Raw genomic sequence first — 18,822 nt, 5'->3', positions numbered from 1 at the left:
AGTAGATGTTTTCCCTGGAGGGTTATTTGAAATAATTTCCAACTAATTAGGTTCAAAATATTACTTATGGTTTGTGGAAGTTTCTAAAACCTTTCAAAGCTGATTTAAAGGGCTCCAAAGTTGAACTTTTTAATCGAAACAAATTGCTCATTTTTACTCAGGTGATTAACACAACAAAACATGTACTTAGTGGTAAGTAACATAAACTACTCTAGAGCAGCGTGAGTTTTAAGAACATTAACAGTTTCAACTTAAATAAAGGAAGAAAGCAAGGGTAACAGTTTCATAGATCGGAGACACATTAAAATCGCATATTTTGTGTTTCGCATGGTTTGTACTTACCAATTGTGTATTGTGGAACATAGTTCAAGGTGCCATTATGCTTTTTACACGAAAACAAACTCAATTTTTCACATTCTGAGTGTTTTTTTTTTATTCCTTCCTTCGCTTCTGGAACACACAATATGGCGGGCACATCTTGACTCACGTTTTAGGTACGCAGTGTTTCAACCTTCTTCACCGAAAAATACCTACTATCGTGTTCGTCACCGGTGGAAATTATACATTATGCACAGGTATCTGACGGATAGCCCCACGAACCATACACAGATAGCCCCACAAACCATTCACAGATAGCCCCACGAACCATTTCCGATAAGGTTAGGTTAGGTTTGGTTACGTTAGGCAAGCATAGTAAAAAAAAAAAAAGAGGGGGTTGAAACACTGACAGGGGCTTACATCATCAAACGTACGCAGCATCCGGTTGTCGTAGGGCAATCAAATTAAAGCAATGGCAATTGTGCGTCGGCGAGATATTTCTCTTGAAAAATACACGATTTCCAGGTCAAATATATTCCACGATGAAGGAAAATACCTCGCGGAACGTTGTAAAGCTTGGAGAAACTCATTTCCGTAAGTAGTTTCTTGTGTAAAATTGAAGAAATGTGTCTCCGATGTATGAAACTGTTACCGAAAGCAAGGTACAGTTAATTGGAAATTGAATTACAATAAACGGAATAAATTAGGTTTGACAATACATAAAAGAAAAGCAAGAATGGTATTATTCGAAAGCTTGTTTTGGTGTTGGATCTACCTCGTTTTCTGTATCATGTTTTATTTGGTTGTAACTTACATTGAGTTATGTTACGGTCCTATTCTGTTCATCAAATACATTTCGGTAGAGTGTACAGTGAGATCCACGAGTATAACCGTGCAAATTGTCCATCACCATGTTCGTGCACTTTATTTGACCCAATAAGGGTACTGCACCCAATAGTCAACCTCACTTTCACGTAGCACACCCTGGACTTAAGACTAACGAGGCTCTGGCGACTAGCCCCATGGCCTGTAGCCTATAATTCTCCTGTGTTTTGTCCTTATTTGTGCTGAGAGCTTCTTAACAGCCTCAGCTTTTAACCACTCAGAAACTTTTATTATTTTAATATTTTAGTTACGACACGACATTACAGTTATGTTATTTTAGTTATGGTAAGGGGCTGGACCCCGTATAAAGTGACGGGTGCAAAATAGCCTAAGTGCTGACGCACCCAAAATTTCAAATTCAAATTCAAAATTCAATTTGACCCAATAAGAGCCTCAAGAATCAAAAGAAAACTCAAAACAAGCTGTTGGCAACTTCTGCACAAGCATACATAAAAATCCATCGCTTAAAAACACATAGGATGTGAGAGAAAAATTAATGAAAATAGTCATGGACAACTTGCGGTAATACTCATGGATGCCACTGCACTTGGCCTGTCTTAGTCACAATATAAACTTTATTCCAAATTATTAGACAGCTAATTACTTTCGTATTATTAATTAAGAGCAATAAGCAGAATATGGGAGACTAATATAAGTTACTAGCTGATTACCCGGCGTTGCCCGGGGGTTTATAGAATTCTAACTATAGCGTAAAATGGAACTAATTTTATTGACAGGTATTTAAAAGCATAAGTACAGTATACAAATTATAAAGTAATATATTTTACAAATTCACTATTATATAAATTTAACAACAACTTTTGAACAACATTTTTAGTTCCACCTCAAGGAGCAAGAATAAATCAATTGAACGGAATTGGGAGCGTCACTATTCATCTTAGCGACCCCGAAAACTATGGATTCCACACTAATATCGGTCGTTTTACATATCACCTCCTTCCCCCTCCCTCTCTATGGGTGCCAGAGGTGTCTTGGAGTTGAACGACATTGGGAGTGTCAGTATTCATCTTGGCGACCCCAAAAACTATGGATTACACTCTAATATCGGTCATTTTACATGTCAACCCCTTTCCATCCACCCCCTATGGGAGGCATGGGCGTTTTGGAGTTGAACGGCATTGGGAGTGTCACTATTCCTCTTAGCTACCTTGAAAACTATGGATTCCACACTAATATCGGTCGTTTTTTATTAATAATTTTACATTTTACCCCATTCCGATCCCCACCCTATGGGTGCAAAGTGTGTCTGGAGTTGAGAGACATTGGGAGTGTCATTATTCATCTTTGAGACCCCGAAATCTATGGATTCCACACTAATATCGGTCGTTTTCGATTATTTTTACGTGTCATCCCTCCTCACACCCACCCCCACCCCCAGTGGTACCAGGGGTGTCTTACCCCACAGATTTCAAGTAATACGTGTTCTAAGTTTGGTTGAAATCGCTCCAGGCGTTCGCGAGTTATGCCGAAACAAACATATATACATACTAATTGCTGTTTATCTTTATTTTCAATGTGCCACTGCTAAGACGTTCATCATATTTAATTACAATACTAAATGTGTTCAATATCAAACTATTTTTATCCATCAAAGTTGGAAGTTTTAATTATATCCGATAATATTTCTATTATGTTTCTATTTTGTTTACTTTTCATCCAATTTTAACGCTGTAATGAATTCACATTGTTTTGCATGAAATAATATTCTCATTTCATGATTCATTCCGTAACCAAACGAATAGTGCATATTAGCCATTTTTTATTTAAATATTTGAATTCGATTTTATAATGATTATGATTATGATTTCTGTAACCCATGAAGTCAGCAAAAGTCAGATTAGTTGTTATATTGGAAACACCAGCATCCTAAGCACTAAAAAATAGTACAAGGCAATCATTTTTATCTGGTGCTGGACTCCTTGAAGCGTGGGGCTTTGTGTGAGTGCCATATTTGCCCCTCCCTAGGGCAGGCTCTGTGTCTGAAAGGAGATGGTGTAAAATAGCTCTCCTGTTACGTATTTGAGATAATGCAATTCAATAGAATCCTACTTTAGAAATTAAATTAAGACTGAGATTAAATTTTAAAAAATAATAATGACGGCGACAATAAGGTTCGCTTCAGACGAGAGCATTTCGTTATCATTTTTCTTAATACCTGTGCCATGACCAAAATGCTAACGTGCAAAGTGAAAAATCTTATTAATTTCAGATGCCATGGTATATTTCATGGCATTTCTCAAGGATAGAACCCGTCCTATTTCCGTAGCATTTTTCGAAGCATAACCAATCAGAAGCGAGCTCTAGTTAACGCAAACATTACAATGCATTACAAATGCAGCTGCGCTAGTCACTGCACAGATAACGGGAGAGTGAATACCGTTTAGATGTCTGCAAGATTTACACATCGAGTTTCATTGACCATTTTCTTAAACTCGGAGAGTTTCTACATCAAGTTTTGTAACAACATGTGTTAATAAACCATTATTTATATTTTAAATTATCAATTATTTATCGATCCCTCTAAGCGGAACACGCTGCATATCACCACTGGCGTAGGCAGGACTTCTTTTTCGGAGGTGGCTGAAATTGTAAAGGTAGATATCCCATAGCTGCCCTCTAGGGAGTAGTGGGACACTCTAAAACATTTCATAATTAGCATTTTTAACCTTCGTCTTAAAGATTGTTCTAAGACAAAAAAATTATAATCCGGCGGTCACCATTCACCATTTTGGCTTTCATTGGAAAAAATTGATTTTCTCAAAATTTCGGGAGGGACTGTAGTTCTATCAGCCCCCCTCTGCGTACGCCAGTGCTGTATAGTATCTAACGTTCTGTGCACGCTTTGCATTGTAATAGAAAATACTAACCCTAATGCAGGGCCGTATCAAGGTTTGTGGAGGCCCCTGGGCAAAATGTTTTGTGGGGCCCCCGAGAGAAAGTTATGTACTTCGTAGGATTATTTATTAGCTTAATCGTATCTGAGAATTGATCGTTTGAATAAGTGTGCCTAATTTCCACACCACAGCCAAATCAATCCATGGTATAAAGTATACTGAGTTTCAGATATCTACAAACAGATCGACCAAGAGCGGTGCTACAATTGAATCCAGAAGAGTGTAGACATACGACAATATTGAAGTTTTTTTTTATTTTTAAAATACAACTTCTTATATAAATTTTCACAAGCATAACCAGCTGGTTAAGAGATTTGTTTTTGGTAGAGGCCCTTCACAGCTTCCTTTTGGTGGGGGGCACCGGGGCAATTGCACCAGTTGCCCATAGGTTAATCCAGCCCTGCCCTAATGTTACAGGAAATGCTTCCGTGCAAAGTATTGTCTGCTATAAAAATGCTGCATGACTTGTAGAAGCATTTATGCATACTCTGTCTCGGATATCCTTGGAGCTAGACCGTGGAAGCGGCAGAGAAGGAGGGAAATCTAGTGGGCAGAGCACAACAGTACACGCTGCTACGAAGGCTGGTAACCACAATCGTTTTTCTCCCTCGAAGCAATCCCATTCCCTCTCACGTGTTCATTGATGGAGCCATCTTACGTCACTACTTGCGCGAAAACCTTGCTACAGAGATATTCTGGATTGAGTATAGCAAAACTGCTAGCTCTCAAACCTGGCATCGATTCTAGTTCTTTTCTACATTACATATACCTACATTGGAGGACCATACCCAGCGTCTCCATTCTCAAATGAATGAATATATAAATCTATGGCTCCTGGGGAAAACTGGAGAGGTTCACATGGTTAAAAGGGTTACCGTGATGGATGATTGGAGGCGGAGAGAAACTTAAGGGGAAGGAAATGAAAGAAATAAATTACATTCGACCCTCCATTAAGACGTCATTCTGGTGTTTGGTTCTGAGTGACTGAGGAGAGGCCAAGAAATCCCTCGCTCGGCTGGCTGGTCCGGGAATCGATCTCTGTTCTTTGTGATGCGGATTCGGCGGTTGAGAAAGTGGGCCTGTCACATCTAGTTACACTCTCCTGACGAAAAAACGCCAGAAGAAAGGCATTTTTTTTCACGTTTGACCAGGGATTTTACTCCATCCATTTTCTCCAAAGGATTCATCTTGATCTTGTTCCCAGTTTATAGAAATCCATCCATGCTCGCTCAGTCTCCCTTACCATGTAGACTGTTCGTACACATAAGGCATTCTTTTATTTTTGAATTGAGTGGATGATATTCATTGAACAACTTCCCAATTCATTGCGCCATATTTCCAACAAACAGCTCAGATCCTACGTTGTAAACAGCAGAATATCTTGTTTCTACAAGTGATCAAGATAGCTTTCTACAAAAATAAAATAACTTTGTTACTCAATACTTCCATTGCAAGCATTATCATTTTCGAAATTTTCTACTATTGTAAACATATAACACCACCAAATAAAACAAATCATCAATATAATGTTATAATTAGACATATGCACGAGTGTATTTTTACCACATACCGTATCAGTAATAGAGTGATGTCGTCGACGCTGCCTAGTATCTCGCAGCGATGAACTGTATATCATTAGTTGTACGGTGGGATGCATAAGTATTACAGAGGAAATTTTCCATCACCGTATGTATTATCTCTGTTTTACGTTATGAGAGTTTCATGAATTGAAAGAAATCGCCAAACAAGCTGCTGGCAACCTCTGCAACAACACACGCAAAAATTCATTTCTTAAAAACATGTGCGATGTAAGAAAAAGTAATGAATATAGTCATGGACAATTTGTCGAGGAATACTTGTGCATCCAACTGTATAAATTAATTATCTGCCCCTAAATTAAACTTGTCTTCAAATTGGAACTTTCGCCGTCATGTTTGGGCACTCAAACACCTGATAGCAGATGACTTAACATAAAGAAGCAGTAGCGAGCACAATGTCCCTCAATAAGCAACACATCAAGCACTGCATGCATTTTCTTATCATCTGAAGAAAAATTACGTTGAGGCAAAGGAAATGATTTGTTCGGTCTTGAGTAAAGATGTCGTATCATACAACATCTGCAAGAATTGGTCTCAGCGATTCTGAGATTTCAATCTGAAATATTAACAGCGTCCTGGACAGCTAAAAGAAGTGGAAGAAAAATAATTTGAGCAACTTTGAACGAAAATCCAAAGACAACCGATTCGTTCGAGAAACGAAATTGAGAGGGAAAATACCAAGGGACTAGGCAGGTGGTACTACTGCATGATAACACCATGCCGCATACGGGAGAAGGAACTAAAGGGACACTCTTTCCATTGGTCAGGAAAGATCCTTCTCATGCGGCTTACTGACCTGACCTGGCCTCTTCAGACTCTCCTGTTCCGGTACATGCAACACCACCTAATGTATTCCATTTCGGAAACATTCAAGAGGTGGAAAATAACATTTTTAAGTATATAGACTCTAAACCGCAGTCTTTCTATCGCCAGGGGATTCGCTAGCTGCGCGAAATATGATAAAAGTGTACAAATTCCAATAGAGATCACTTCGCCGTTTCAGTTGTAAGATCATATTTCACTAATAAACATTTTATCTCTTTAGAAATGGCCGAGAATTATGTCTTGATTGATTGAATTGGTGTTTTAAGTTAACTTTATACACAGTGAGGCTAATCGTGACTAGACCTACAGTTTAAAGTGGGATCAAACCACTATGTGCTTTTATCGGGAATCGAACCAGGGACTCTTTGATTACAATGCGAGGACGCAAAATCGGCTAGGCCGAGAATTAATTTGCACACCTAATAAGTTACGATGTGACATCCATACTGATATACACAGAAATGTAAACGACAGACACAATTCCAAGCGTGAGACTCCTTACCAAACTTATGGCTACGCAACTGCTTCTGAATGTCCAAAACATAATCAGTAATTTAACTCACTAAATGATATCTCAAGTAACTTTAGACAGTGTTAGAATTTAGAGGATGAGCAAGGATATTTTCAATTGATGAAAGAATTTCAATTAACTTCTATTAGGCAGATTAAAACGACTTAAACATTTCGAAATATGAACATCCCTTACTCACATTCTAACAGACTTCACATTAAGAATTTCACCTAAAAAGATTAGTATACAACACTCACCTGTTCCACCCAGAGATTTGTTGTCATTATTTGATTTTTCAAATTCTGAAAAGAAAGAATAGTATATTAGCAAAATCACTTGCATTCCCTAATAGCAATTTATGTTAAGCATTTTTAAAGGGATCCTCAAATATCAAATAAATTAATTTTAATTACACATGTTCTACAAAACTATAAACCAAATCGTGTCATATGATTTGAACTAATTAGGAATCATATCATAAATTAATGCATAGAATTCCTTTGCACAATTGAATTTACAAACGGTAAAAAACTGCTATTGATAACCTATGCCAATCATGAGAAATTAAACGAGAAACGGTTTCATATCAAGTTAATATATTTGATGTTTTATGGATTATTTCCACATAATAACTGTGGAAATAACTTATTATACACAATTTTCCATCCTATATAATACGAGATCAAGTAACGACAATGGTTTTCCTACTCAGTGAAATACAGAGTTCATAACAAAAGTTGGTTATTATTTTAACAAACAACAATTACCCAATGCCAAATTACAGGCCAGAATAAGTCGTTTCAATTTTGTACAAAACATGAAACTCTGCACGTAAAAAAACTGATGTTTTTCTAAAATGTGTCTAACAAAGTTTTGATTTAACGTGTACTGCTAGGGAAGTTGCTCAGAGTTTTCAATTTTAGACTAAATTATACGTAGTTGTTTCACATGGTCTTTGCAATTTTCTCGTCGCCCATGTCTCGTTTGTACTTTTTCATTCCGAAAACAACTGAAAGTAATATCCTTGATTTTTTTTAAATCTATTACCTTATCCTTAACCATTTTAGTTAAAAATATGTTTTTATGCATAGTACACACTACAAAACGTGTTGGCGCTTTGTTACTTGCACTGAAAATATAAAATTGGGGTACAATAGGTCCGATATGAAGAACATACAATATAAAATACGGGTCTTTTGTTTAAATATCTTAAATAGAATAGATCATAAAAGAAATTCATTACGAACAGGAAGTTACCTTGTCCTTTCCAAAAGGAACCATTATGTACAGAAATAAAGAAAAGCAAATTAAGAAACAGGCGAAAATATTTGATTCTTCAGAATTATTGACAGCTTCACTTATTGGCATTTACCGTCTGTGATATAAACGTTGAATTTTGTACAAGGAAAGATATGTTCACAGTCCTCACTTCTTACACCTTTAGACCACTCAATGCAAGTCGTTTTCATTCTCACCTATTGGAGTGTAAAGAGTGGCCTTTTCAAAATAGAGCAAAATGTCAACCTCAGTCTTAAACCCAGTACAATATATAAACTGTATTTTTGCAGGCTATTGGGGTTCTGGCGACTAGGTACACAGGCATTATAATCCTGTGTAATCTTCCTTGTCGCCCGGGGTCTTGTTCATGTGTGTAATGACTAGGAAACGGATTTGCAGGTGCTAAAAAGAGAGATTTGGGATTTTGTATGCTTATCGTAAATAGCTGTATCTATTAACTAATAATTTTATGAAATAACTAGTTTTATATGCAATGTGTATACAAAAATGCAGTATTTACAGTACAACAGTACAATGAATTCTATTCTTTGATTATCAAAAGTTACAGTTTGTCGAATACAAAATCTTTATCATATTTTGAAGTACTGCACCACCATATGCTTTTCAATGTTCTTCGTGTTGAAGTTCTCCCAGTCGTCCGTGAATAGGCGCATGTACAGTCACGGACACTTTTGGATTGTAACAATCCTATTAACTTTCAATGTGATCGTTTCAACCAAGAAGTGTCCATGGAGAACCTTCTCTCTAAGTCGCAGGAAGTTATTTGTGCAAACTTCATAAATGCACCTGCCGCTTACTCCCGAGGCGTAGTGGTAACGAAGAGGCCGTAGGTTCGATATCCGTTAGAGGCACATAATGGTTCGAATCCCACTTTAAGCTGTAGGTGAAGTCCCGATTAGTCTATCTGTGCATAAAGTATGCTAAGAAAACTCAAAGCGCAGTCAGGTTCGCAGGGGTCCTCTCTCCTTGATAAACAGCCTAGTATACTAGGGCACTTGTATTTTCCGGCGAAAACCCTTCCCTTTCACCTAACTGTTGTGTCAACGGGGAAAATAGGTAATGTGATTGGACACTTGCAGGGTTGCCTTTCCTACTCGTCACAGCATGCACTCGAAACAGCCAATCAGACGGAGGTATTCTTGGAATTTGTTTGCGGTATTACGCTGTTTGAGGCCGGGAATAATGCCGGTTCAGTTTTAACAAGTAAATAATTTTGGAGCTAGGATTCCGTCCCGAAAGAGCCTGCACTTTTGTTCTGTATACTTCACCTACGGTCCCTTTAATTGCCTGGGAAGTACAGTGTTTAACAACGGAGAACGCCTCATCCATTCGGTTCACTCTACGTTGTTCCAATTTCGTGATGCAGGCTGGAAGATAGAGTTAGATGACGAAAATTTGCACAGCTGTTAACACCCCTTGCTGTTGCATTCCTTGTCTTGACGCTCGGATTCGTTCAAGGTTTCAAGGTTGAAGAATCTCAAAACCTTTGTAGCGGAAATTAAGGGTCGTTCTTATTAAGAGTTGTTTTCAATGTTACGCGAGAGGTTTAAGAAGCCATTTTTCAAGTCAAAATAGGACTGTAGGCATTAATGGTTTATTTAGCTATTTTCGGTTCTATAGAAGTTCATTAGAGGAGTGCTTTGTACATGAACACTCCCTACGAGGGCTGTCAAATGGTCAAAGGTTCAAATCAGAGGCGGCTCAAGATAAAAAAAATTCACCCGTGCAAGGTGGATGTTTTAGCGGCCCCTACTTCCCAGTCTGGTCCCTCTATTTCTCATCTCCAATATGAAACATGTCCATGTTATATATATGCGATTTTAATGCCAAAATATAATACCCTTATTCTTCAAAATATTGTAAGTGTTACCGTTAAGGAATGCGTTTATATTACATATGCGTTTCTCATATAACGCTGGGTACGAGAACTGGCGATGATGGGTATTTTGCATGTAGAGTGGAGTCCTCAAAATCGGATCGGCCTGCAAACCGAAACGCCCTAAGGTTTACTGTCTCCAGCGCTGAACATATGGCGTGGTAATGTATTTTACTATTCTCACTGAGTGACCCCATGCCTTGTGCAGACAGTAGGGGACGGGTACAGTGTTTACTCTATATTCATAGTGACAAAGCGATTAGAAACATACCGTTGACGTGAGCAATTGTGTGTGTTTACTGCTGTAAAATATTTCTTCACTTCTTGGTTAAGCTCATAAGGTAGGCATTGTTGTAATAGGTGTTGATGTTTGTGTGTTATAAATGGGAGGAATGCTACACAAATACGATGTCATTGACTATTTCATGGTCATTGTAGCTGTTGCTCGTGTAGTCGGTACTTTGCAGTTCGTATACTAATTCTTTAAATCGGATTGAGAGGGGGTGAAAATTGAAATGTCAAAAATTACCAAGATTAGTGTCGAATCCATAGTTTTTGGAGTCGCTAAGCTAATTGGTGACATTCACGACGATCAAACTTAGTACACATATGAACTACACTCTGGAAAGAAATACTGTGTGGGCAAGACACCCCTGGCACCCCTAGGGGTGGTCGTGCGAAGGAGGTGACATGTAAAACGACCGATATTAGTGTGGAATTCATAGTTTTCGGGGTCGATAAGATGCAGAGTGACACTCCCATTGTCGTTCAACTCCAAGACACCCCTGGCACCCCTAGGGGTGAGGTGGGAAGGGAGAGACATGTAAAAGTAATACAAAAACGACCGATATTAGTGTGGAATCAATAGTTTTCGGGGTCGCTAAGATGAATAGTGACACTCCCAATGCCGTTCAACTCCAATACACCTCTGGCACCCCTAGGGAAGGGGATGAGAAGGGGGTGACATGTAAAACGACCGATATTAGTGTGGAATCCATAGTTTTCGGAGTCGCTAAGATGAATAGTGACACTCCCAATGCCGTTCAACTCCAAGTTCATTTTACACTATAGTTAGAATTCATTGGTTTCCCCTCCAGTACTCGCGCGGGTGACCATTGTCACCCAGCCCCTTTGTTTTCGTTACCGCCAAGTAGTGTGGAGGAGGTGAGGGGTAGGGGCTTCAGTACCTTCCGTCTACATTTCCAGCTACCTGACTAGTGTGCGTTTGTATGTTGTAGTGAGGATTGGCCCGTGTTATTGCGCTTGAAAGTCAGTTGGGTGACACTTGTCCCCCGCGCGATTAACGGCGTTATGAATTCACCAAGCGTCCACGACTCTGTAATAACTATCTTATTTTGGACGTATTGCTTGGTGAGAGTTCCGATGAGGACGATGTTGTGGAAAATGATAGTGACGATGGTGGAGATGACCATTTAGATGTCCAGGACGATCTCTTTGACACCGAAGAAGAAGGTGAGCCACAAAAGGACCAAGTGAAAAATGCCAAAAATGACCGGGCGCCAAATGCGGAAGAAGAATCCAGTGATGAAGAGGACATCGCATTTGCAAATTTATACATTTTAAGAGACCAGTTTAAAAATGTAATGAAGTGGAGAAACTATCCCCTCAGCCCAGAAATATACGAACCAGAGCTGACAACATTATTTTGCGGCTTCCAGGACCAACTGGACAGGGTAGGGAAGCAAGCAGTGCACTTGATTGCTTTGTACTTTTTAACGTTATTGGAACTATAGTTACATCAACCAACATTTATATTTACCATATAAAGGAGCATTTTAGCCGAGAGCGGGACGCCAAACACACGAATGTTTATTGAAATTCGTGCTTTCATAGGCATTTTGCTACTAACCGGCTGTTTGGGGAGTAACAGGAAAAAAACTAAGCAGGTGCGGGACAACTCTGCAGGGACTGGTGTGGAAGTCTGTTATCTTGCCATGAGTGAGAATAGATTTCATTTTGTCATGCGATGTCTTCGTTTTGATGACATCAGAGATCGTACGCACCGAAGAGAAATTGATCGGCTTGCGCCTATCAGAGAAGTCCTAGAACTTGTATGGCAAAACTTGTGGTCAAGGCCTCAATCATTTACAAGTTCAACAATGATGCAGCTAAACCACCTGCAAGACGAGAATTCCTGAAAAGTTTGGCTTTGGAACTCATAAAACCTCTTATTGAGAGTCTAATCCAGCTTTCTTTCATCCCTGTACATCTGAAGAGAAGAGGGAAGGCCCTTCTTGTAATCGAAGAAACTCTTCAGCCTGAGCGCAGACAACAAGGTAACAGTAGAGGTCACTGCTATCTGTGTGGGAGGGCGAGAGACAAAACGACCAGAAAACATTGTGAAAAATGTGACCGTCATATCCTTGGTCATATCTGTAATGATCATTCATCAATTGTTTGTACTCAATGCTTGGAATGGGACTAAGGTAATACGAACATTGCAACTGTAAAATATTGCTGACTTCTTAGTATTCTTATGTACAAATGTATTTCTGTAGTTAAACATTCATTTCAATCTGGATATCCAAAATGTGAAACAAAATAAGGACATTATAGGTCTAGTTATTACATTAAAATTTTCAACCTACAATATGCGTAAAAAAATATTACGAGCAACAAACATTGTTGTGACTATACTTTTTTTCATATGTAAAATGCAGGGTACGCTTTAGCGATTTCTTTTGCCTTGTAACATTAGCCAAAAATATGTTAATATATATGTTTATGGATTACCAATAAAGCTGTCTTTCAGATGAGCAAGGAATTTTACAATGTTACCCTGCATTAAAAAAAAGTTATGGTAGCCTAAAGTTTAAGATATTTTTTCCATGCAAAATTTTGTTAAAGAACGATTTGGTAATTATTTTCTTACAACACCTGTTTGATACAAAAATAATACAAAAAACACTTTTAAGTGTCACTAGAATAGATTGTAAATATAACAAAACAAAAAAATCCTCCATACTATAATTAGTCTTTTCGAAATAAATAAAATACCTTATGGGTGACAAATGTCACCCGCGCGAGTATCCGTGTTACGGGATGCCACGCGAGTACTCGAGGGTTAATAGAAGATTGGGATAAATAAATACCCGAACAACGACGGGCAATGATCTAGTATTTAATATAATGTTTGTTCATTACCAATAGGTAGTGAATGAAATCTACTTTGTTGTTTTTCTGCCTTCAATCAACTCTTTTATCCATCGTACACTAAGGGAGCTTTCAGGTCGAAGCAACAAGCGACAGGCGACAAGCCGCATGGGGAGTTTGCACCGAAGTTACGATCAACACGAGCCCTTTCCGTATATAGGCAAATATTCACCCCATAGTATACACTACCAACTAACAGACCGAGGCAACATGACACACGGTATTCAGAAAATGGTCTAATCCGTTCAACACGCAAGCGACAATCGACTCCGAACATTTTATTGCGTCGCTTCCGTTGCAAGGTTTCATGTAAGGGAGAGTTCAAACCGAAGCGACACGCGACACATGCTGCTTTGGAACTAGCCCATCAACAGCAGTATTGCACACCGTGGCGGCATGAGACGCCGTGCAAGCCTGCGTTCGATCGGTGAAATCCCCAAGCGACACAAGGGTTTTGCACCGAATGGACAGGCGACAAGCGACACAAGCTCCTTTAGTCTCTAAGCAGGCTTTCCCCACGCATGCGCTACCAACGGACAGAGGCGACACGTTGCACTACATTAGAAAACGGTCAAGTCCGAGCGACACGAAAGCGACAAGCGACACGTCCCTCTCGTCATGTCGCTTCGGTTCTGATGATTATATTTATTCATTTAGAAGTGCCTCTTGCATTTCGCTTTTTACTCCTTTCACTTCAGGCAATATAGATTCTTTACGTCAACTATATCGGCCTATTACCAGGTTTTTGGTGCGAAATCTTTAGAGTTTGCAACCAGTACTGAGGATGAAGCTGTTGATTTTGAGAAGAGGGGTCGCAATGAATGAACTGTTTGTGCTGGTGAGAGATACCTAGAGAAAATGATTACTGACCGCGAGGGGGTTTGGATGGCGCAATATTACAAATAGCAAGGGAGGTTGCATGTTAAAAATCACATCACTTCCTTACATGAGACTACAAAATTTGCTTTAGGTCCGTTCCTTAGATGTCACGATTTTATGTGGAATATTCTTTATTTCTTGTGCGGGAATAATCGTGTTGTTAAGATAACAACTATTGCATGTCTCACTTAACTGTTCAGTGTGGTATTTAACAAATTTCCAGTGGGGGGAAATTCTACTGACTGTCTAGGGACAGCATGAGATAATGACTTTATGCCATATAACATTTCCCCCCATGGATAAAATTTATCAAGCAGAAGGGTGATACAAGTACCCAGAGGGGGGAAATCCCCCCATCCCCCTACAAATACCACCCTGCGCGTTATAGCAGTAGTTTTTACTTTAAAGGCGTTAAATATATTTAAGCTGTTTTAAGGATATACAAATAATAAATTTCGTTACTATGGAAAAGCAAACAAAGCCCGCAATTTTCGTAATTTTCGTAAGGTTTACAATATTTTTCATAAATTTTCCATTCAAATAAATTATCGAGAATTCTTCTCTCACGCAATATTTTTATACAGATAGATATCTGAATCGGTATTTTAGCAAAGTACTTCTATCTGCAGTACTATTACAGCTTAAAATTACGAAGCTTGAATACATTGAAAAATGGAAGTAATACTCGATTTCGGAAGAGTATAAAAACTAAATAAGATAGCCAGCCTTTTTTTATGTAATAGACGCTGATTTGGGTTTCCAAAGAATATCCTTTACTTAGAGTAAATAAATATTCGCAACTGATTAATTATCTTGTTTGTATTTTTTTCGAGACGAGACGAGACTTTTCACGAACCGTCTCGTTCCGCCCTGAGTCTCGTCTCGAAAACGAGACGAGACAGGTGGTCAGTCTCGTCTCGTCTCGAATTTTGAAACGCTTGTCCCGTCTCGTGTCTCGTCTCGTCTAGTGGGCAACACTTGTATGTGCTTTGTATTTTCTGGATCACGTCTATCATTAGGTCAAAATAATAAAAATACCATTATAATTTATTTCACTCTTACTAGCCGAATTTGAAAATCTGAAGTGGTGTGGTAGAGTCTACTGTATATTAGAATGTATTGCACAGTTATTCATGGAGTAACTGATTGAGCCCTCTTTAGAAAGTCCTCCTGCACAGGAGTTAATTACTTTTAATCCAATCTTATTTTAATTAAAAATTTTAAGGCCAAATTTCAAAATGCGTAGCTTGATCTTAGTTGGATTCATGTCTTCCTTTGTTCGTATACGAAACGTATGCTGGCTCCTGAGGAAAAAGGGTCTCTCACGTGAATTATTTTTAGTTTTGTCTACCCATTCCCTTAGCAACAACAATTTAAAAATTGTAGCTTATAAATTTCTACAGAGACTGTTATAAAAATATTGTATCTGTAATATTTTCAGTACTCTTACCGTCAAGTCGATGTATGTACATGCATAACATCCTTGTAGATTCATCGACTATCGAAAAAGTTGAAATCCCGGTTAGCCTGTGTGAATAACATAGACTTTATAGCAAGAAGGCATAAAAGTTTTGCAAGAGATGCTGGGAAAGTGTGCAATGAAATTAACTGTTATTAAAAAATAGGAAGTTTTCTCTCAGTTTGAAAAAAAAGTTTTACTTCATAATCCGAAATGTAGCGAAGGCTTTTTACGATCGAAAATGTTTTCCTCGCAGCTTTTTCCAAGTCTGCAAACTTGTCTGAGAACTTCAGTTTTTCAAACGGTAAACAAAAGTTCTCTGTCTTGGGGATTTTCCTTCTTCCCAAGTAGATTTCACCTTGTCCAGATTCCAAGAACTCTGAACTTCTTCTGCTATGTCAATGGCGTCGCTTTGACCAACAACCTTCAGATTGTATGTCAAAATAAAATTTCCAACCCTGTGCTGGAACATCTTTGATTTTAACGTTTCGGAATTAATTTTGCAAATCTCAAGAACTAAAAACCTAATTTATTGCAGGTACCTTTGAGATATCATATTGAGTTTTTACATAAAATAGGGAAACTTATTTTTTGTTCATAATGCATCTCTCAACAAAGCATTGCCAACTTTCTGTCCCACTTCTACGAGTCAAAATTGTTAAGTTCGTTCGTGTAAAACACACATTCGGGATAACGAATGCATTTAATCTCTGTTCAGAATTTTAATATTAAAGTTTAAAAATTACATGAATTGTCTTCAACAAATGAACATTTATCGTAATCGGGACTAGACCTCCAATTAAAAGTGGGATCCAAACCACTATGTGCCTCCATCGGATTTTGAACTAGAAGACGTCTTGATTACAAGGCGACGACGACGTTACAACTACGCCAAAGGAGAGGCCTTATATATATATATATATATATATATATATATATATATATATATATATATACAGGGTGTTCGTTTACAACGCTTGGGAGGTGATTGTACTAGTGAAAATAAGGTGGAGAGTTCATGTAACGAAATTCCGGAAACGGCTTTGTTGCCGAGTTATTGACGTTTGAAAACGTGGGAAAATGATTTTCCGAAGTGAATAATGGCAAAACGAGTGGAGAGAAGTCCTCGGTGTTGGGCGGCCTACTAAGAAATTGGGTACGCTCTTGTCAAAAAATCACGCGGCAATGTTGTGCAATGTCGGCGCAAGGGATTCCCCAAAGAACGCGAACGAAGATGTTGACGGGAGTGGGGTGGGTGTGCGTTCTGCGTGAGCTGGTATCGACGAAAATTGGCATGTGTTGAATGGCACCAAAAAGCAAAAAACAATTCCTGAGCGAAGGGCACCATGACGTAAAAACTAAAAAAATGAACTGTCATAGGTTGCATACCCTGAAGGGCAGATGGGTGTCCGTCTGATCTGACGTTAAGTACATATTTCCCGCTAGGGGCGCCAACAGGTTTCCTCATGAAGGAGCGCACATGTCTGCGCCATTCATGCTTCAGGTGCTGTGCCAGCAGCAGGTTGTTAAACATTCACGGTTGCATGGAAAGATGTGAGGTTCTTGGACAGTAGTGTTGGGCAAACATTTGACCTAGCAGTGTTACGTGTTCATTCTTAGCCACAGCCCCTCGTGTTCTGTGAAGTGTACTAGTGTTAACGGCCAAAAACACTTGTAGCCCGGTGTAAGGGATGGCTGCATACACGTCCCAAGAGCTGGCGGACATGGATCTGATTTATGGGGAGGCTGGAGGTATTGGCCGTGCTACAAGGCGTCTGTATGGGGCAAGTTTTCCAAATAGGGTGTTACCATCGCACACCTTATTTCAAACTGTAGACACTCGACTTCGGGAAACAGGATCAGTGTTGCCACCTCGTCGAGAAGTTGGACGACCGCGAAGTGTGCAAACACGACGGTCTGTTGAAGATGTGCTAACTGCAGTGATGGATCATCCAGGCACCAGTACGCGCGCACTAGCCCACGAACGAAACACCTCCCATGTGAATGTGTGGCGAGTCCTGGCAGAAATCCCCAATTTTCAGAATACGGTACTATGGACTGATGAGGCTATCTTCGCGAAAACTGGTGTGTTCAATAGTAAAAACAGTCATGTGTGGGAACATGAAAATCCACATGCACTGCTAGTGGCACATCATCAGCACAGATTTGCAGTGAATGTGTGGTGCGGGATACTGCATGACCATTTGATTGGACCGTGCATTCTCCATGTTCGCCTATGTGGACCTACTTATCAAGCATTTCTCAGTGAGGTTTTGCCTGAACTACTAGAGGACGTGCCCTTGGCATTGAGACAAAGACTGTGGTTTCAACATGACGGTGCACCCCCACATTTCGATCGGAATACCTCAATACCGTATTCCACAACCAGTGCATTGGCAGGGGAGGGCTTGTGACATGGCCACCTCGATCGCCTGATATTACGCCCCTGGATTTCTTCCTCTGGGGAGAGATGAAACGCCTCATTTACGAGACACCTGTCGTGTCAGCCGAGGACATCGTTGCCCGTATCAATGTAGCTGCAGCATCGATAGCAGAAACGCCGGGGTTGTTGGGTCGCACTAGACAATCCTTGATTCGCCGTTGTCGCCTCTGCTTGGAAGTACAGTAGAGCGTCGATTATCCGAACGTCGGTCAACCGAACGACCGCTTAACCGAACTGTGTACTCGCCAGGCGCGGTTGGCTGTATAGCGCAAATGTGCAGTGAACCCCCAGTAATATACAAAATAAACAATAACTAAGAAGTTCATAAGCGTACAGTGGCAAATTCTCTTAGTGAGAAGGAGAAACAGCGGGCCAGAGCCACTCAGCTCCCCTCTAGTTCCGTTTCGTGCAAAGCCTCCGCTGAACCTCCGCAAGCCAACCCCTACCATGCTAAAAGCTTAGGACGGCTAGCAGAAGCTCGACGCGTACATATGGCGAAAATACATGCAGTCTGAGACTGGGGGAAGGCAGTCTCGTCAAAACGGACATGCGCAGTTCGTAGGATCACCAGCGAGCCGGAGTGAATCACGCTCTTCTCTCTTCAAGTGTTGCACTATGTGTTTCAATTTGAATTCATTTG

At 39.6% G+C, this 18,822-nt stretch overlaps 1 protein-coding gene across 6 annotated transcripts in view; it reads right to left on the bottom strand.

The window, feature by feature from the left end:
* LOC145999692 (acetylcholine receptor subunit alpha-like) overlaps positions 1 to 18,822 on the bottom strand; it is a 781,663-nt gene that overhangs the window by 292,912 nt on the left and 469,929 nt on the right. For all 6 annotated transcript variants that reach the window (XM_083136909.1, XM_083136910.1, XM_083136912.1 and 3 more), the window contains exon 4: positions 7,310 to 7,354. In XM_083136909.1, coding sequence (XP_082993035.1) covers positions 7,310 to 7,354 — 45 coding nt within the window. The remainder of the gene's footprint in view (positions 1 to 7,309; positions 7,355 to 18,822) is intronic.

This window comes from Lepisma saccharinum, chromosome 15 (assembly GCF_977018435.1).
Source record: "Lepisma saccharinum chromosome 15, izLepSacc3.1, whole genome shotgun sequence".
NCBI lineage: Eukaryota > Metazoa > Arthropoda > Insecta > Zygentoma > Lepismatidae > Lepisma > Lepisma saccharinum.
Note: the sequence above shows the minus strand (reverse complement) of the source record. Positions and strands in the feature narration are given on the sequence as shown.